Source organism: Mastomys coucha, unplaced genomic scaffold (assembly GCF_008632895.1).
Source record: "Mastomys coucha isolate ucsf_1 unplaced genomic scaffold, UCSF_Mcou_1 pScaffold23, whole genome shotgun sequence".
Taxonomy (NCBI): Eukaryota; Metazoa; Chordata; class Mammalia; order Rodentia; family Muridae; genus Mastomys; species Mastomys coucha.
Genome location: NW_022196906.1, coordinates 50,066,514 through 50,085,478, shown reverse-complemented (window position 1 = coordinate 50,085,478; position 18,965 = coordinate 50,066,514). Strand labels below are relative to the sequence as shown.

The window sequence follows — 18,965 nt, the reverse complement described above, 5'->3', positions numbered from 1 at the left end:
CATGTAACAGTCCTTGTTGTCCTGGAACTTGCTTTGTAGACCAGGCTGGCCTCAAATTAGATCTGCTTGTTTATGTCTTTCCAGTGCTGAGATTAAAGGTGTACACTGCACCACCATGCCAGGTACACACTTTGGCATTTACATGAACTCATTACCATCATGTCTTCTCTTTGCCTCATGAAGCAGCTCCAACATATGGAAAACAACCTTAAATTTCCTGTTGATAGCATTAGTCTTTATTAGCGTATTCTTCAAGTCATGCTTGACTTGGGGTTTAAAGATGAGGATTGAATATATATACATATCTGTATGTATTAAAATACTGATAAGCATTTATATAGCTATATTTTAAATAAAGGCTTTGAGATAAAATTAAAAACTACCGAAGAATATTTTGACTCACTGGATTTAACAAGAATAAGCCTATATGGAAATTTAAAATGTAAAACATTCTTATAACAACACTAATAATGCATCTATAGCCATATGTCATGATAATCATGATAATAGCAGCAATATACTTTCTTAAATCATTTGGAAAGTGACACAAATTCTAATAGAAACAGTGAGCCAAGCATACCAATATGTAAACTTCCAAAGAAAAATTTCAAATGACAATAACATGTTATTCTTACCAGTTATACTAATAAAATTACACAATTAAAAACAGAAAACAAAGACCATATAACCATTTTGCTGCTTTTTTTTTTTTAAGTAAAAGATACAAATGTTGGCAAAGTTGAATGGAAATGAACTCCTTCCTCTGGTGGGGCTATAACTTATTTTAGAAAGGTGATTTGATTATAACTTATTTAAATTTTTGGATTTTTTTTGTTTGTTTGGTTTTTCGAGACAGGGTTTCTCTGTGTAGCCCTGGCTGTCCTGGAACTCACTCTGTAGACCAGGCTGGCCTCAAACTCAGAAATCCATCTGCCTCTGCCTCCCAAATGCTGGGATTAAAGGCATGTGCCACCACGCCTGGCAAATCTTTGTGTTTTTGAATACTATTTTATCTGAATCTTGTTGTTTTCTATCAGTACTCAGATTAATATGACTTTGTTTTTGTTTTTATGTTTTTAATGAGGGGTTAAAATATCTAATGACTATATTACATGGAAAGTAAGTTATAGAGAGACTGGCTGGAATGATTGGCTTTGAATACAGGATGTTGCTTAAAAATATTTACATAGGATATATATCCTGTCAGCTGATTGTGGGGCAGAGAATAAAGAGGAAGAGAAAGTCATTTAATCCATGTAGCTTCTCCAGTAAAGAGCGATGGTGTCTTTGTGTTTCTACTCTATGGTGATTAAGAGGTAGAGAAGGAAATTTCATACATTATGTGCTCTTAACCCTCACTATTTCCTTTGTTTTGATTTTTTTTCCATAAACCTAGTTATCTGGAAAATCAGACAGATTAACCTGAATTAGTAGTATTGTTTTAATTTACTTTTCTGAGCATATGGAGAAGCTTGTAGATTGAAACAGGTTTATCTCAGTTGGGTATGGTGATGCATAGTTTTAATTTCAGTACTTAAGAGGTAGAGGCAGGAGGATCCCTTGAGTTCCAGGCCAGCCTGATCTACATAGCAAGTTTCTGGCCAGCCAGACCTGCATAATGTACCCTGTTACAAACAAGCAGTGAGTCTTATGTCTTCTGTAACCTCAGGATCTTTTTGAGGGAAATAGTGGCTGTTGCTTCTTTGTGTGGAAAATTCTGTACCATAAACCATCAAAGATTGCTTGCTTGTTAGTGTGGTACCTTTCTGGTAAGCAAGATTGCATGCAGCAGGTAGGATTTGACCATATTTTTACTTATTAACAACCAAAAGCAAAGATTAGTTTATTTCTCCTTTTTCTGTTAAAGTTATCTACTATATGTTCTAAATTGTCAGACCAACCTCACTGGCATGGGAAGTAAAGAAGATGTCTCCAGGACGTCATGTGATTCAAAGCCCATCAGCAGATAGAATGAATGTAACATCAACTGCAAGAAGAAGCTTAAACTTTGGGTGAGAAGAAAATGCTCATAATATTATAAAACCAGTACTTCAAGAGAGAAATAAAAATTCATAGGTATCAACTTTATGTATAAAAAACCATCTAACATTTCCAGGAAGTTCTCAGCAATTTCTGCTCAGACCTCAACACACTCATGCACAAACACAAATACAAAGGAACAGTTGACTGGCTGTGCTCAGTTCTAAATGGAACATCTGTAACAATGTCCTCCACCATTAAGGCTCAGGAACTACCACAGAAGAGAGGGCAGAGAAGACTATTGGGAGGAGTGCTAGAAAATTCTTCCCTTCAGGACATGACAGGGCTACTGCATTCATGAGTGCAGAGCTGTTGTGCTTGCCTACACAGACCTGAAGATCAAGACAGCCAAATGCCAGCATGGGATTCTTTTTAATTTACATTTTTTTCCTCAATTATTATTTTATGTTATTTATTTAGTTGAGAATTTCTTGCAATAAATTTTAATTCTTTCCTTTCCCTCAGTTATTCTTAGATTCTCCCTCCCCCACCCATATAGCTTCTTAAAGCCAAAACAAACAGAAAAACCACACACACAAACACACGCACACACACACACACACACACACACACACACACAGCTACAACATGGGAGTCAATTTATGTTGGCCAACTACTTCTAAGTCCTGCCCCTAGTGTGGTTAATATACCTAGTAACATTGCACTAAAGGAAAACTTTTCCCCCCTCGCTCAGAAGTTATCAATTGCAAATAATTTATTGCCTAGATATGGTACTTTGTGCCCACTTCCCTTCTGTCATGTTGGGATTTTGTCTGGCTTGAATTTGTACAGATCTTAGCATGTTGTCACAGTCTATGAATTTATATATGCATCAGTAATGTTGTGTTGGAAAATGCTGTTTCCTTGAACTTACCTGATACCTCAGGCTCTTACAACTGTCTTCTTCCTTTTCTGCATAGATATCTGAGCTTTGAGGGCAGGGGTTGTTGGTGCCAGAGTCACTCTGCACATTGTCTAGAGGTGGACCTCTATATTGCTTACCATCTCCTTCAAGAAGCAGCCTCTCTGATGAGGGTTGAGTGGTGCACTGACATGAGTGTACCTGTGTGTCATTAGGAGTCACCTTACTGTGTTCATTGGGCACCCTCCCCAAGGGGAGTAGAAGACCCTTTTGCTGAACATACTACATATTTATGCCACTGAACATGGAGAAATAAAGCTGGTGCTCAACTTGAAGCTTTACTCTAATGACTAGCATTTATAGTGCTAGGACTGTCCATGCCACAACTTGAAAGCAGTGCTTCTCAACCTTCCTCATTCTGTAATCATTTAGTATAGTTCTTCATGTTATGGTGCTCCCCAAACATAAAATTATTTTTGTTACTTCATAACTAATTTTGCTACAGTTATAAATCATAGTATAAATATCTGTTGTGTTTTCTAATGGCCTGAGCTACCCCTGTGAAAGGGTTATTGGACTCCTACAGGAGTTTCGACCTAGAGGTTGAGAACCGCTGTTGCTCTAGGCTGTATCATATTGACAACAGAAGTTAACTCAGAGTATCTCAGTTCGTATTTCTTTGAAGTTGTTGAGGCTTGCTCTGATAGCTCAAACTTGCTTTTGAGTCTTCCTGATACATTTTTTTAAATTTTCAGTTAGAATATTGTTCAAGACTGCCTATGTAGTTCTTCTATGTTTATTTCTTGTTACTGATATTCTTTACATGTTATTATTTTTAAGAAAGTTAAATTTATTCTCAGTTGGGCGGTGGTGGCGCATGCCTTTAATCCTAGCACTTGGGAAGCAGAGGCAGGCGGATTTCTTTTTTTTTTTCTTATGTCAGATTTTATTTCATCCTACAGAAATAAGGACAGTTTTATGAATGCCTTACAAAGTTCTTTCATTATTCTTAAATGTTAGGAATCATAATAATGTACTTTTAAATAGTAAACTGACAAACAGGGGAAGTCAATGAAATGAACTATTATTCAGCAATAAAAAAAAAAAACCACTGTGATTGGCAACATCATTATGCTATGTGCAAAATGCAGTGTGCTAACTTGAGGAAGACAGACTCTGAAATATGATTCCAGTCATATCATATTTTTACAATAGGCGGTTGCATGAACCTGAATTGTGATTCCTAGTGAGTATTGTTCAAAAGAGCAGATACCATTTAAAAGACAATATGGTATGTTTGGATGAATAAAACTTCTCCACATCTTCATCACAGTGGTACATAACTGTGTGCATTTTTCAGAACTTGTAAAAATGTGCAAAAGCACAAGCATTAGTATATATAAGAATACTAATAAAATTATGTTTTACAGTAGTCATTTGTTATTACTTTCTATAATTTGAATAGTATTTTGTGTAGAAGATTCCTACAACAGTAAGAAATTAATAAATCTACTGAATATAATTTAAAATGTATCATAAAGCCATGATGCTTATCTATGATTAAATATATTTTAGCAAAAATTTTTTTTGTTTTTATGTTTTGTTTATTTTTTTTATTTACATGTAAATTTCTCCATTTCCAGTTTCCCCTCCAAAAAACAAAGAAACAAACAAAAACAACCAAAACAAACCCCTGTTGCCTCCCACTTCCCCATGCCTGCCACCCCGCCCTCTCCCACTTTCTGGCCCTGGCATTCCCCTACACTGGGGCACAGAACTTTCACAGGGCCGAGCTCCTCTCCTCCTATTGATGATTGAATTTGCAATCCTCTACTATATACATGGCAGGTGGATTTCTGAGTTCGAGGCCAGCCTGGTCTACAGAGTAAGTCCAGAACAGCCAAGGCTACACAGAGAAACCCTGTCTCGAAAAACCAAAAAAAAAAAAAAAAAAAAAAAAAAAAAAAAAAAAAAAAAAAAAAAAAAAAATTCTCATATTACATCCCAGCTGTAGTTTCCACTTCCTTCCCTCTTCTATACCTACCAGTCTCAGCAACACCTTACCTGTCCCATCCACTTGCCATTTGTTTTTGGAAAAGAGCAGGCCTCTCACGGATATCAACCACACATGGCATATCAAGTTGCAGTAGGACTAGCCACTTCCCTCATATTAAGGCTGTTCAGGGAAAGCTAGTTTGAGGAAATAGGTCCCAAAAGCAGGCAAAAAGTCAGAGACAGCCCTTGCTCTCACTGTTAGGAGACCGAGTTATACAATTGTAGCATATGCAGAGGACCTAGGTCAGACCCATGCAGTCTCTTTGATTGTCAGTTTGCCATGGATTGGGGTTTCTTACGGGGTCCCTTGTTCCGCGGGACGATGGGTTCTGGCCAGGTGTGCATGGGATTCGGCTTTGACAAACAAACTCGAGTGGTATAAGGTCTGAGTGTATTTCTTTAAAAATTGACGTGAGGCTTTTAAAATCGTTGCAAAAGAGAAATGAAAAATCTGGCAGCTCAGTAGTCGAGGTACATCTGAGGCCACCTAAAACACACTAGGTCTAAAACAGCAGCCATCTCCTCTGGACTGGTGCAGCACCCCTGGGCTCCGAGCATGCTCGGGCCGCATAGGCCAGCCAGAGTCCCAGGGGGCTGTGGGTGCGCCAGCCAGGAGGGTAGAGGCTTGAATCTCGAGTCCTTAATGCTGAATGCTCGAATCTTCAATGTTGATTGCTCGAATCTCAAATGCTCAATCTCTTGAATCTCAACTGGTGCTGCACTCCCCGGGCCCAAGCGCTCTGGGCCCGGGAGGCTACAGACTTCTACCTACGCTCTGGTTCTAGTCTGAGTGCGAGCGAGTCCGAATGCTGAATGCAGACTGCCTGCTGCTGAATGCTGAATCTAGAATGCTGAATGCTCTATGCTGTCTTTCTGTTAAGCTTTAATGCCCTACCCACAATGCTGGAGGCAATTAGTTAGAATGGCTTAACATTCCAAGCCAGGGTTTAATGTCTTACCCACAATGTTGGAGGCAATTAGTTAGAATGGCTTAAATATTCTAAGCCAGGGTTTGACTAAGATGTTGGAACATTGGTGAAGGTCAGAGAGCAATGTCCGAATTTTCCCTTTCTTGCTGTAAAGAAATGATATCTTGGTGGGCCCCTAGCACACAAATATGAGGACATATCTGGGCTACCTCTGAGTTTGGGGTGCCAGGCGACAATGTGGAGGCAGGAGACTGACTTTCCTTGAAGTTTACGCCTCAAATACCGCTGTCACGCAAAGTGTGCGTGGCATCAGTTCAGTTTTTGTGAGCCACTATGAGTCTAGGTTTGTTGATTCTGTAGGTTTTCTTGTGGAATCCTTGACACTTCTGCCTCCTACATTCCTTTCTCCATTTCTGCATGATTCACTGCTGTGGGTCTCACATTTAAAGTTTCCATCACCTGCTGAATGGAGCCTCTCTGTGATCATGCCAGGCTCTTGAGTATGAGTATAGAAGAATGTCATTAAGAATCACTTTGTTTACTATTTTTGTTTTTGACTGGCATGTTTGGTTTTATCCTAGGTCTCTGCAGCATCCATCCTTTAGTTTCTGGTTGTCCAGGCAGTGTCAAGGGTGGGCTCCCTCTTGTGACAGATCTCAAGCTGAACCAGTCATTGGTTGGCCATACCCACAATCTGTGTGCACCTTTATCCCAGCACATCTTGCTGACAGCACAAACTGTCAGTTGAAAGATTTTGTGGTTGGGTTGGTGTCCCAATATCTCTACTGGAAGTCTTGCCTGTATATAGAAGATGGCCAGTTCAGGCTCTGTATTCCCCATTACTGAGGAGTCTTAGCTAATAGAATCCTGGGAATTTTCATTGGAAATTTCTACCTTACCCTGAATTGCTCCTTACTCCAATGGACTTTCCTATTACTCTCGCTTTATCCTTCCTTGACCAGATCTTTCCTGTTTCTGTCCCCAACAACTCCCAGTCCACCCACACTATCCATTCTATTTCCCCTTCCCTGGGAGATTTGGGCATTCCCCCTTGAGCCTCCTCTTTACTTAGCCTCTCTGAGTCTGGATTGTAGCATGCTTATTTTTTACATTACAATTAATATCCAATAATTATACAGTTATATGTGAGAATATACAATGTTTGTCTTTCTGGGTCTGGGTTACCTCATTCAGGATGATATTTTTCTTGTTCCATCTATTTGTCTGCAAATTTCATGACATTACTATTTTTTAACAGCTGTGTAATACTCTTTTTTTATTTTTTTAATCCTTTCCTCAGTTGAGGGACATCTGAGTTGTTTCCAAGTTCTGGCTATTATGAATAAGCTACTATGAACATAGTTGAGTTTTGTGGTAGAATGGATCTTTTGTGTATATGCTCAGGTGTTTATAGCTGGGTTTTGAGGTAGATTAATCCCCATTTTTTTTTGAGAACTCAGCATATTGATTTTCAATGTAGCTGTACAAGATTGCATTCACACCAGCAATGAAGGAGTCTTCCCCTTGTTCCACGTCTTCCTAAACATAAGCTGTCTTTCAGTTTTTGATCTTACCCACTCTGACAGGTGTAAGATGGACTCTTAGTGTCATTTTGATTTGCATTTCCCTGGTTGCTGAGGATATAAAACATTTCAAGTGCTTCATGGTCATTTAAGATTCATATGTTTAGAATTTTCTGTTTAGGTCTGTACCTCATTTTTTATTTTGATTATTTGATTTGTTGATGTATAGTTTCTTAAGTTCTTTATATATTTTGGAAATTGGCTCTCTGTCACATGTGAGGTTGGTAAAGATCTTTTCCTATTCTGTGGGCTGCTGTTTTGTCCTATTGTTAATATCTGCCTTACAGAAGCTTTTCAGATTCATGAAGTCCATTTATTGTTGATCTTAGTGCCTGTGCTGTTGGTATTCTGTTCAGGAATTTCTCTCTCTCTCTCTCTCTCTCTCTCTCCCTTTCTCTCTCTCTCTCTCTCTCTCTCTCTCTCTCTCTCTCTCTCTCTCTCTCTCTCTCTCTCTCTCTCTCTCTCTCCCTCCCTCCCTCCCTCCCTCCCTCCCTCCTTCCCTCCTTCCCCCTCTCTCTCTCTCTCTCTCCTTTCTTCTCTGTATAGCCCTGGCTGTCCTGGAACTCACTCTGTAGACCAGACTGGCCTTGAACTCAGAAATCCACCTGCCTCCCAAGTGCTGGGACTAAAGGCATGCGCCACCACTGCCTGGCAGAAATTTGTTTCTTGTACTGATGCATTCAAGACTATTCCCCATTTTTTCTTCTATTAGGTTGAGTTTTGTGCAGAATGATAAATATGGGTATGGATCTATTTACATTCTTACACATGCTGACCAGTTAGACCAGCACCATTTGTTGAAGATGCTTTCTTTTTTCCCATTGTATCATTTTGGCTTCTTTGTCAAAAATCAGGTGTCCAGATGTGTGTGGATTCATGCCTGGATCTTTGCTTTGCTTTGATTCCATGGGTCAATATTTCTGTTTTTATGCCAAAATCATGAGGCTTTTATTACTACAGTTCTATAGTAGAGCTTGAAGTCAGGGATGGTGATAACTCTGGAAATTTTTTATTGTATAAGATTGCTTTAGCTATTCTGGGTTTTTCTATATCAAGTTTCCATATCCATATAATTGGTTTTTTCAAGGTTTGTAAAGAATTGTGTCAGAACTTTGGTGGGAATTACATTGAATCTGTAAATTGCTTTTTGTAATATGGCTGTTTTTGCTATGTTAATCCTACTGATTCATGAGCTTGGGAGATCTTTCCATCTTTTGATATCTTACTCAATTTCTTTCTTCAAAGTTCTTTTCATAAAGGTATTTCACTTGCTTGGTTAGAGTTATCCCAAGATACTTTCATTTGTGGCTTTTGTGAAGGGTGTTGCTTCTCTGTTTTTTCTCATCTCATTTATTGTTTGTATATATGAGAACTACTGGGTTGTTTTTGGAGGTAATCTTTAATCTCACCACTTCACTGAAGGTGTATAGCTGTAGGAGTTCCCTGGTAGAATTTTTGGGGTTACATACACACACACACACACACACACACACACACACACACACACACACACACATATACATACATACACACTATCATATATCATCTGGAAATAGCAATCTTCAATTTCTTCTTTTCCAATTTGTATACCCTTGATCTCCTTCAATTGTCTTATTGTTTCGCCTTGAACTTAAAGTACTATATTATTAGAGATGGGGAAAGTGGAGAGCCTTGTCTTGTATATGATTTTAATGGAATTTCTTTGAGTTTCTCTTCATTTAGTTTGATGTTGGCTATGGACTTGCTGTTCATTGCTTTTATTATGTTTAGGTATTTCCATTGTATCCCTGGTCTCTCCAGTACTTTTATCATGAAGGAATATTGTATTCTGTCAAAGCCTTTTCCAGTATTTAATGAGATGATTGTGTATTTTCTCTTTCAGTTTGTTTATATGGTATATTACATTGATATACTTTTTCTTATGTTGAACCATTTCTGCATTTCTCAAATGAGGCCTATTTGATCATGATGGATGATTACTTTTTTGCATTAATGTTCATGAAGGAAGTGGTCTGCATTCTTTTTATTTGTTGAGTCTTTCTGTGGTTTAGGTGTCAGTGTTACTTTGACCTCATAAAATGAATTTGACAAGGTTTATTCTTTTTCTATTTTATGAAACAATTTGAGAAATATTGGTATTAGCTCTTCTTTGAATGTCTGGTAGAATTCTTCACTAAAACCTTCTGGCCCTGGGCTTTTTTGGTTGGGAGACTTTTAATTACTGCTTCTATTTTCTTAGGGGCTTATAGATCTATTTTAAATTCTTTTTCTGATCTTGATTTAACTTTGGTAAGTGGGAAATTATCCATTTCTTTGAGATTTTCTAGTTTTCTAGAGTACAGGTTTTTGGAGTATGATTAATGAATCTTCTGATTTCCTTGATGTCTGTTATGTTCCCCTTTTCATTTCTGATTTTACCAATCTGAATATTCTCTCTGTTTTTTTTTTTTTAGTTAGTTTGAATAATGGTTTGTCTCTTACTGATTTTTCTCAAATAACTAACTCTTTATTCCATTGATTCTTTGTATTATTATTTTTATTTCTATTTTATTGATATCAGCCCTAAGTTTGATTATTTCCTGCCATCTACTCTTCTTGGTTATTCTTGCTTCTTTTTGTTCCAGGGCTTTCAGGTGTGCTGTCAGGTTGCTAATATGTGATCTCACTAATTTCTTTGTGAAGGCACTTAGTGCTATGAACTTTAATCTTAGCACAACTTTCATTGTATCCCATAGTTTGGGTATCTTGTGCCTTCATTTTCATTGAATCTAGGAAGTCTTTAATTTCATTATTTCTGCCTTTACCCATAGTCATACAATAGACAATTGTTCAGTTTCCATGAATTTGTAGGTTTTCTGTTATTTCTGTTGTTACTGAACTCCAACTTTAGCTTGTGGTGGTCTGTTAAGATACAGGGGATTCTTTCAATTTTCCTTCTCTTGAGACTTGTTTTGTGAACAAGTATGTAGTCAGTCTTTAATGTAAGTCTTAATGTGTAGTATTTAATGAAAAGTTGGCAAGTGCTTGCTTTATCAGTTCTCTTTCCTCTATTACCTAATTTTCCTTTTTTTCCCTAAAGATTATTACTTTATTTGTTTGTGTATGTGGACACGTCTGTATGAGTAAATGGAGTGCCCATGGAGCCTAGGAGAGAGCATCATATTCCTTGGAGCTGGGGTTAAAGGCATTTGAGAGCTTCGCAGTGTAAGTGAGCTCTGGTACTCATGATTGAGCAGTAAGTGCTCCTAGGAGCTCAAGGAGTGCTCAAGGAGCCAGAATTGAATATTGCCAATGAAGCATCATGTTTGTAGTTCATGAAAGAAACATGCACAGAGAAAAAGGAACAGTTTTAGTAGTGCCTGTGTCAAGCATTCACAGAGAAAAAGGAACAGTTTTAGTAGTGCCCATGTCAAGCATGACATGCATTGTTACTTATAAAAACTAGTGATGGCAAGATTTAGGTATTTACATATAATGGTATATTTTCCAATAATTACTTTGCTATTTAATGTATCACATGTGTTTCCTTTTCTTAATAGGAGTTTACCTGGTGCAGTAACTGCCCCATGTCTGGCTCCGACAGGTGTCAGTTGGGCTGACAAGGTAAAGGCTCATCACACTGGTTCTACCACTTCTGAGGCAATACCTGCTCAACCCTGTGCACCAATGACAGTGCAAAAGACTTCCCGGAAAAATGGCAAGTGATTTCCAGTTACTCTTTTTAATTTTTTTTACCTATTCATGTTTTAGCTGCCTATAGTTAGAAAGGGATGTTTATACATTTTAAAACTTGGCCTTGCTGGGCAGTGGGGGCACACACCTTTAATCCCAGCACTTGGGAGACAGAGGGCAGGTAAATCTCTGTGAGTTTGAGGCCAGCCTGATCTACAGAATGAATTCCAGGATAGGCAAGGCTATATGGAGAAACCCTGTCTCAAAAACCAAACCAACCAACCAATCAACCCCAAACTTGCCCTTATTTTATGTCATATACATCTCTATTAGTTAAAACTATAAAAGATAGGCTTGCAATGTAGTAACTCAATGGTAGAGTGCATCCCTAGCAAAGAGGATATCCTGAGTTGACTCCTAGACATTTCTTTTTTGGTATTATGGATATATTTCGTTTTATTTTTCTACTTCAATCTCAGTCATGTTGGCTCATTTTAATTATTATTCCTTCCTTTTATCCAACATACTGTCCTGATTTTTTTTTGTACAAGTAGACTTGTTGCAAATTAGTAGTAGGCAAGAGTTCTGTACTATTCTCTTTTTTTGTTGCTATAGTATAATACCAGGATATGTGTTTTTTTAAACAAAGGAAGTTTCTTTAACCTACAGTTTCAGTGGAGGAAAAAAAAATCCAAGATTGGTTGGCCCCATCAATTCAATGTGTAGATGCTACAAATAAAATTTTATGATTTTCAAAATTCTGAAGGAGAATTAACTCGTACTCTAGAGATTATGGCTAACTAAATTACTCATTAAAACTGAGAAGAAATTTCTATGCTTTTAAACATGTGAGGTCTCAAAAGAGGATTACGTTTCTCAGACCCATTTACTACTAGAAAAAAAATAAAACAGCACAGAGAGCCAAAGATTTAATTAATTAACTAATTAGTCATGGCAATCTCAGGACAAGAGCCACTTGTCCAGACTTTTTAATCAACCAATTAGTTAGTTAATTAATTAATTATCCAGTGATGAGAACCTCAGGATGAGAGCCCGTAGTCCAGACTTTTTTATGATTATGGTGTGCTGAAAGTGAAGAATTTAGGAAGATGATTATATTAAGAAATTGAAAATTAGCTAGGTGTGTTAGTATGTACCCTAAGGGAATTAGATAGCATTATGAGTTTGAGGCTAGCTTGAGTTGTGTCATGAAAACTTGTCTCACCAACAACAATGGAAAACATTTGAGGACGTCAGCAATAAATTAACTCTGAACACAGCAAAAATATCAAGGCTAACAAAGAGAGACAAAAAAGGAAAGATATGAAGGGAAGAATGTGAAGTGAGAGACATGAAATCTACAGAAAGGGTGCAGGGATATTACAAAGCCACATAAGAGGAAATTACATAAATTTCCCAAACTGCTAAAAGAAATCAGGTGCTATGTTTAAGAAAGCCTCTGAGTCTAAGCAGGAAAATACAAAATAAATTTTGTCTAAATATAATATAATAAAAATACTGAAAATTAAAGAAATAGAAAATCTTTACAAGTAGTTAGAGAAAATAAATACCAAAATGAAAATAATGTCGGGTAGCTGACCTTACAAGAGGAACTGTGAATATTAAGTACAGTGGAGCAGTATATTTAGAATGCTGCAAGACAGAGCTTAAAAGAATGTATGGAAGCTGGGTGGTGGTGGTGCACGCCTTTAATCCCAGCACTTGGGAGGCAGAGGCAGGTGGATTTCTGAGTTTGAGGCCAGCCTAGTCTACAGAGTGAGTTCCAGGACAGCCAGTGCTATATAGAGAAACCCTGTCTTGAAAAAACAAAAACAAAAACAAAACAAAACAAAAAGAAGGTATGGAACCAATGTTCTAAACAACAGATCTGTGCTCAGAGCACAGTTCTCTGCAAAGAACTTTTGGGATGGAAAGAAAATCATCCCTGATGGAACCTAGGCCTGCACGGAGTAGTAAGGAGCCGCAGAAGGAGTAAGCATGGACAGTTCAAAGACTGTGGACTGTGTAAGCAGTGTGACTCTGGGGTTTGAGATACAGCAGAAATAATGTTTATAATACATAATACAAAGCAGAGAAAGACTACACTTTTAAATTCCCTCCCTCCTTCCCTCCCTCTCTCCCTCCCTCCCTCCCTCCTTCCCTCCTTTCTTTCTTTCTTTCTTTCTTTCCCCTCTCTTTTATACTTTGGAGGCCAAAAGTTGATGTTAGGTGCACTCCTATATTGCTTTCTACCTTATTTTTTGACACGGGTTCTCACTGAATTTAGATCTAGCCAGTTGACTAGACTGGCTGGTCATCCATTCCCTGAGATCCTCCTTTCTCTGCCTCACAACATTGGCTTGTGCTGCCATCTTTAGTTTTTTACATGGTTGGTAGAGGTCAGGACTAAGGTCCTTCCTAAACATCTACCAAATAGGGACTAAGTATTCAAATGCCTGAGGTGTAGGAGACATCTCATTCAAACCACTGCACTCTACTCCCTGGTCTTTATTGTCTTGTGGCCATGACATAATGCAAAATGTAATTAGTCCAGCTTCAAAAGTCCTCATAGCTTTTGAGTTTCAACACTTTTTTAAAGAGCAGAGTCCAAGTCTGTTATGAGACTCTCTGAATTGTAGCCCTATTAAATCAAAAAACAAATCATATACATCCAACATACAATTATACAGAGTATATATTGCCATCCCAAAATGGAGGAATCAGGGTACAATAAAGAAATACTGGACCACATCAAGACTTCTGTTCACTATCTGGACTTGCCCTGCACCTGTCTGCCTATTTGTCTGAACTCTGCAGCTCAACCCTGACCTGGAGCCTGATTCAGTAGCTAGCTACAGTAGCCCCTCCAGCTACTTCTGCTGCTCACTTTGCCATCTTCCCTTCCTGGCATAGAGTCCTTTGCATCCCTATCAGTTTTTTAGGTTTGATTTCTTAGGCTTCTTTGAACTCTATAAAATTCCTTGCTTCTTATCCTTTTTGGGCTTTTTTGTACCTTATATGTTTGCATACAGATAGGTACCTTTGTTGTGTGCTGTGTAATTTGTAACCTGAGAATTAATATTAGTAATTAAAATTGGAAATAAAAATCTGTTTGATTTGGCCAGGACTGTCAAAGCACGTGAAGAGTACCAGGCAGATTCCTGTCAATTGAAATGCCATACCTCGTGAATTTATTGTTACTCAATAAATCCTAACTGTAGAAAGGCACAGATTTGTTCCTCTATGTTGGTCACATACCATGCTTATGGCAGTAGCAGAATGTTTTCATAAACAAAATCAGCCAAGATACTCAGTGTTAAATGTTTAACAGGCTTGACACAGTTGGCATGTTTAATGAATTGTGTGTATCCCTCACTATTCTTTTTGCTTCTAATTTGTCAGTCTGAATACTTGGTAGGGCTGTGTATTCTAACTTGCTTATCTTCTGCTTTGTGTTCTACTATACAAAGTATTACACTTTGTATTCTACTAATGTAGTCTTCTATTAAGGCAGCTAGTACACTCATAACTTACTTTTTATCATTCAAAATATGGATTCTGAGTGTAGGATCATCCAGTGGAAGATGGGTAGCCTCTCAGAGGTCACATCCCTGAAGAAAACGGGTTTTCCTTCCCATCAATCAGTTGGCAAATTGATCTGAACAAGGGATGGGTGTGTCAGCCCTTTTCTTCATCAGTTCTGATCTTGTGTATATCATCAGAGCAATGACCCTCTCATGTCCTATACCCCTGTAGATAATGTAACACTAGGTGGACCCAGTAGGTTTATAAAGAGCACATGAAGGGAGGAATAAGAGAGGCGATTATAGAAGTAGATTTGGCAGACACGTTACATATATGTATGAATTTCTCAAACAATAAAAAGTTTTCAAAACTACATAAAATATTGATGGATGTTAAAAAGGCAGTATTGGGTTTTTTGTTTGTTTTGTTTTGTTTTGTTTTGTTTTTAGTTTTTCGAGACAGGGTTTCTCTGTGTAGCCCTGGCTGTCCAGGAACTCAGGCTGGCCTCGAACTCAGAAATCCGCCTGCCTCTGCCGCCCAAGTGCTGGGATTAAAGGCGTGCGCGCGCCACCAACACCCAGCAGTATTTTTTTTTTTTTTTTTAATGCCATCTAATCAGAATAAGTGGTGATACCAGAATAGAAGATCAATTGTAAATCTGTCTTGAATCACACATTTGTGATAAAACCTAGAAACATTTCAGATGCCCAACTTAAAAGTCTACTTTCTCAGAGATGTGTTTTTATGTTTGGGTGCACATTAGGATTTGAATCAGCTAAAATGTAAGAGGTTTTCAGCATCTGCTAGTCATCCTGCCTTCTTCCTGTTGGGTCTTTTCCCACGCCTCTCAGATATTTACCTGAAAAGAACCAAAACCAACCAAACAAGCAAATACCCCCAAACACTGCACTTTCTTAAAATAGGTTTTAGTAAGTTTAACTCTCTGACCTTCTCTTTAGCTGTTCTTATCATGCTTTCCTAATTTATAGAGCTGATGCTTCTTTGTTTGGTTGATTTAAATCCATATGTGAATATGCATTAATCCCATTAACACAGTAAAGTGTCTATTCCACCATTAACCATTTGTGTGCTTGGGAAGTTACCACTCAGCTTCCTGAGAGAATCAGACCCGTTTTAATGTCTAACTTCTTTAAGTGTGAAGCTGACAAACAGCTCTTGGCAAATCAAGAGTTTGCCTCCAAGTCATCCTGTTGTTTTAAATCATTATCTACCACCCAGGAAAGCTTTATTTCTGCTCCAAGGACTGCTGTACCTGAAGCTATGATTCCTACTTCAGACAGCGTGCACCAGCTTCAGCTAGCACTAGCTTTGGTGACCTTTTCTTCTGTAACAATTCTTACTAAGGCGTAGGTGGGAGGATAAAGTATCCTCTCTTTCAACAAAGCCCCTGACTTGTTAAAATTGAAAGCTTGCATTTGAACCTTATGCCAGACTTGAGATTGGGGTGGAGCTTCGATCAGTATCGTAAATGGTTCAAAAATATAGTCCTACATTTATATTCCAGTCCCTCTAGGCTATGTATAACCAGAGGGCCAAGCTGTGATATGAGGAGGAGACAGTGGCAGTGGTTGTCATTTTGATAGTAGCCACAACAGTAACAAATGGTAGTGGTTATAGCCATAGCAGCAAGAGGACTGCTGTAGAGTTCTAGACCTGAACAGCAGGCAGCCCGATAACCTGAATTCAATTCCTTGGTACTTTAGTGGAAGGAGAATATTGACTCTTGAAACTTGTTCTTGGACTAATAGAACAAATATAAATGCAATAGGGGGAACCCACAATCACACAATCAACCGCTGGCTAGGTTTTTCTTTTCCGTCTCACAGGATGATAGAGAAGAGGCAGAGTACTGTGTTCCTAATCCTAACAGAGTTTGGTTTGAGATTGTATTAAAGTCTATTACTCCTTTTGAGATTTTTGAGCTTCTGGGCTAATATCCACTTATCAGTGAGTGCATACCATGTTTGTTCTTTTGTGATTGGGTTACCTCACTCAGGATGATATTCTCCAGATCCATCCATTTTCCCTAAGAATTTCATAAATTCATTGTTTTTAACAGCTGAGTAGTACTCCATTGTGTAGATGTACCACATTTTCTGTATCCATTCCTCTGTTGAGGAACATCTGGGTTGTTTCCAGTTTCTAGTTATTATAAATAAGGCTGCTCTGAATGTAGTAGAGCATGTGTCCTTGTTACATGTTGGAGCATCTTCTGGGTATATATGCCCAGGAGTGGTATAGCTGGGTCCTCTGGTAGTACTATGTCCAGTTTCCTGTGGAACCACCAAACTGATTTCCAGAGTGGTTGTATGAGTTTGCAATCCCACCAGCAATGAAGGAGTGTTCCTCTTTCTCCACAGCCTCTCCAGCATCTGTTGTCACCTGAGTTTTTGATCTTAGATTTCCACTGAACCCTCCCCTCCTGCCCCTGAGCGTTCAGAAAACCTACTACATCCCTGAATTACAATTTTTGTTTTCAAGGATTATACAGTTACTTAAATTTCTGCTTAGCTCATTAACATTCCAGCTGCTTCTTTCTACTGCTTTTTTGGAGTCTTGCCTTGTATACGAAAAGCTGAGTAGTTGGCAGCACCTCGGGGAAGATTGAATGCAGATTTTTTTTTGGAGGGGCTTATTTCTCTGTAGTATCCCCCACCATCTGTAAGGCATTGTCTCTGGACTCAAGTGCCAGGGCAGGAATGCTGGCTTTGCTAGAACACAGTTCCTTGTACTCTCAATGCCAAGTGTCTTCAGTCAGAATGCTCACGTGAACGTGAGTCTGATGCTGCCATTCCCTTCACTCGGGAACTGTAGATTCTCAAGACATGCTTATGCTGCTTGCTTTCCAACACATTTAAACAGTTCCTTTTTATATTTTGTCTAGTTTTTATGGCTGTTTTTGGCAAGAGAAAGGCCAATTTTCATTCAAGTTCTTTTTTTATGGCCTAAACTATTAAGTCTAAATAGGTATACATGCATACATGGAACATTTACTCAAATTAAAACATGCTGAGTTGTCAGAAAGTTTTGTGAAATTTCAGGTGATTTAAATGGTTTGGGAGATGGGGGTGGGAATGCTACTGCTGGTAAGATGGCTCAGTGTGTACAGAACTCACTGTCAAGCATGATGACCTGAGTTCAGTGAACTCAGGTACTCCATATGGTAGGAAGAACCAACTCTTGAAAATTTCTGTGATCTTCATATGAGTACACCCTCCATAAAATAGATTTTGTTACTAATAACATAGAATTACGTTAGAAAAAATACAAAATGATAGTTATATAATTCTGAAAAGTTTGGGACTTCATAAGGTAAATCTGGACAGTGTCAGGAAGGACATCTCAGTGAAAATTTGAAAAATGAAATAAGTGAAGGTGAATAAATTTAAGTATTACAGAGATAAAGAAGGAAAACTAAAATATCCTTCTTTTCAAATTACAAAAGAAAGGTTAAAGCCCAGGGAACTTAAATAGAAAAATAGATAGATAGCTATAAATTTAAGAGATATTTTTCAAATAGATGAATAAAATGACCAGTCTCTAGTAATGTGGATAAAAGAATAGAAGAGATAAAGGTATGCATCAGGGAAAAGCTAGGGAATAATATAGAGAAAGAGCCAATGTTGACAAGGTAATAATAGACTATTAAAGCAGCATTATGCATCAGATTAAGAAAATCAGAGAAAATGAAAAAATTCTTAAAATACAACTTCAAATTTACATAATAAGAATTAGGAGAACCTTGAAGGGACTTTATAATTATCTTGAAAAAATATGAATCTGAAATACCTTTTCCCCAAAAGATTTTCCATCAAGATGGCTGTACCTTTGAATTCTTCTAAACTTGTAAAATAAAAATATCAAGTCTATGGAAATTTATCCTAAAGTTAAAAAGGTCATATCTTATAATCTTAGCATAATGTTAACTTCAAGACCTAATATGGAAATTACAAGAAGATTGTCTCTTAAACACTGATCTAAATATTTTAGCCAAGAATTAATGCATTAAATGCTGTTATAAATACATTGATGTATCACAACCAAATGGGACATTTTAATTCTTCTTCAAATAGTGGTTATATTGAGTTGAATTTAATGCAACTTTACAAATGACATTTGTAATATTGGAAAATGTACATGTATGATTGTGAAAGGAGATGTTAATTTTAGGGGTTTTTTTTGAAGACAACATTTTTTTATATTATTATTATTTGTTTTTAGATATTTTCTTTATTTACATGTCATATGATTTTTCCTTTCCCAGTTTCCCCTCCAAAA

At 37.7% G+C, this 18,965-nt stretch overlaps 1 protein-coding gene across 2 annotated transcripts in view; it reads left to right on the top strand.

The window, feature by feature from the left end:
- The window catches only part of Scaper (S-phase cyclin A associated protein in the ER), a 498,868-nt gene that overhangs the window by 64,934 nt on the left and 414,969 nt on the right, over window positions 1-18,965 (top strand). For both annotated transcript variants that reach the window (XM_031343583.1, XM_031343584.1), the window contains exons 8-9: window positions 1,896-2,012; window positions 11,009-11,166. In XM_031343583.1, the coding sequence (XP_031199443.1) occupies window positions 1,896-2,012; window positions 11,009-11,166 (275 nt within the window). The remainder of the gene's footprint in view (window positions 1-1,895; window positions 2,013-11,008; window positions 11,167-18,965) is intronic.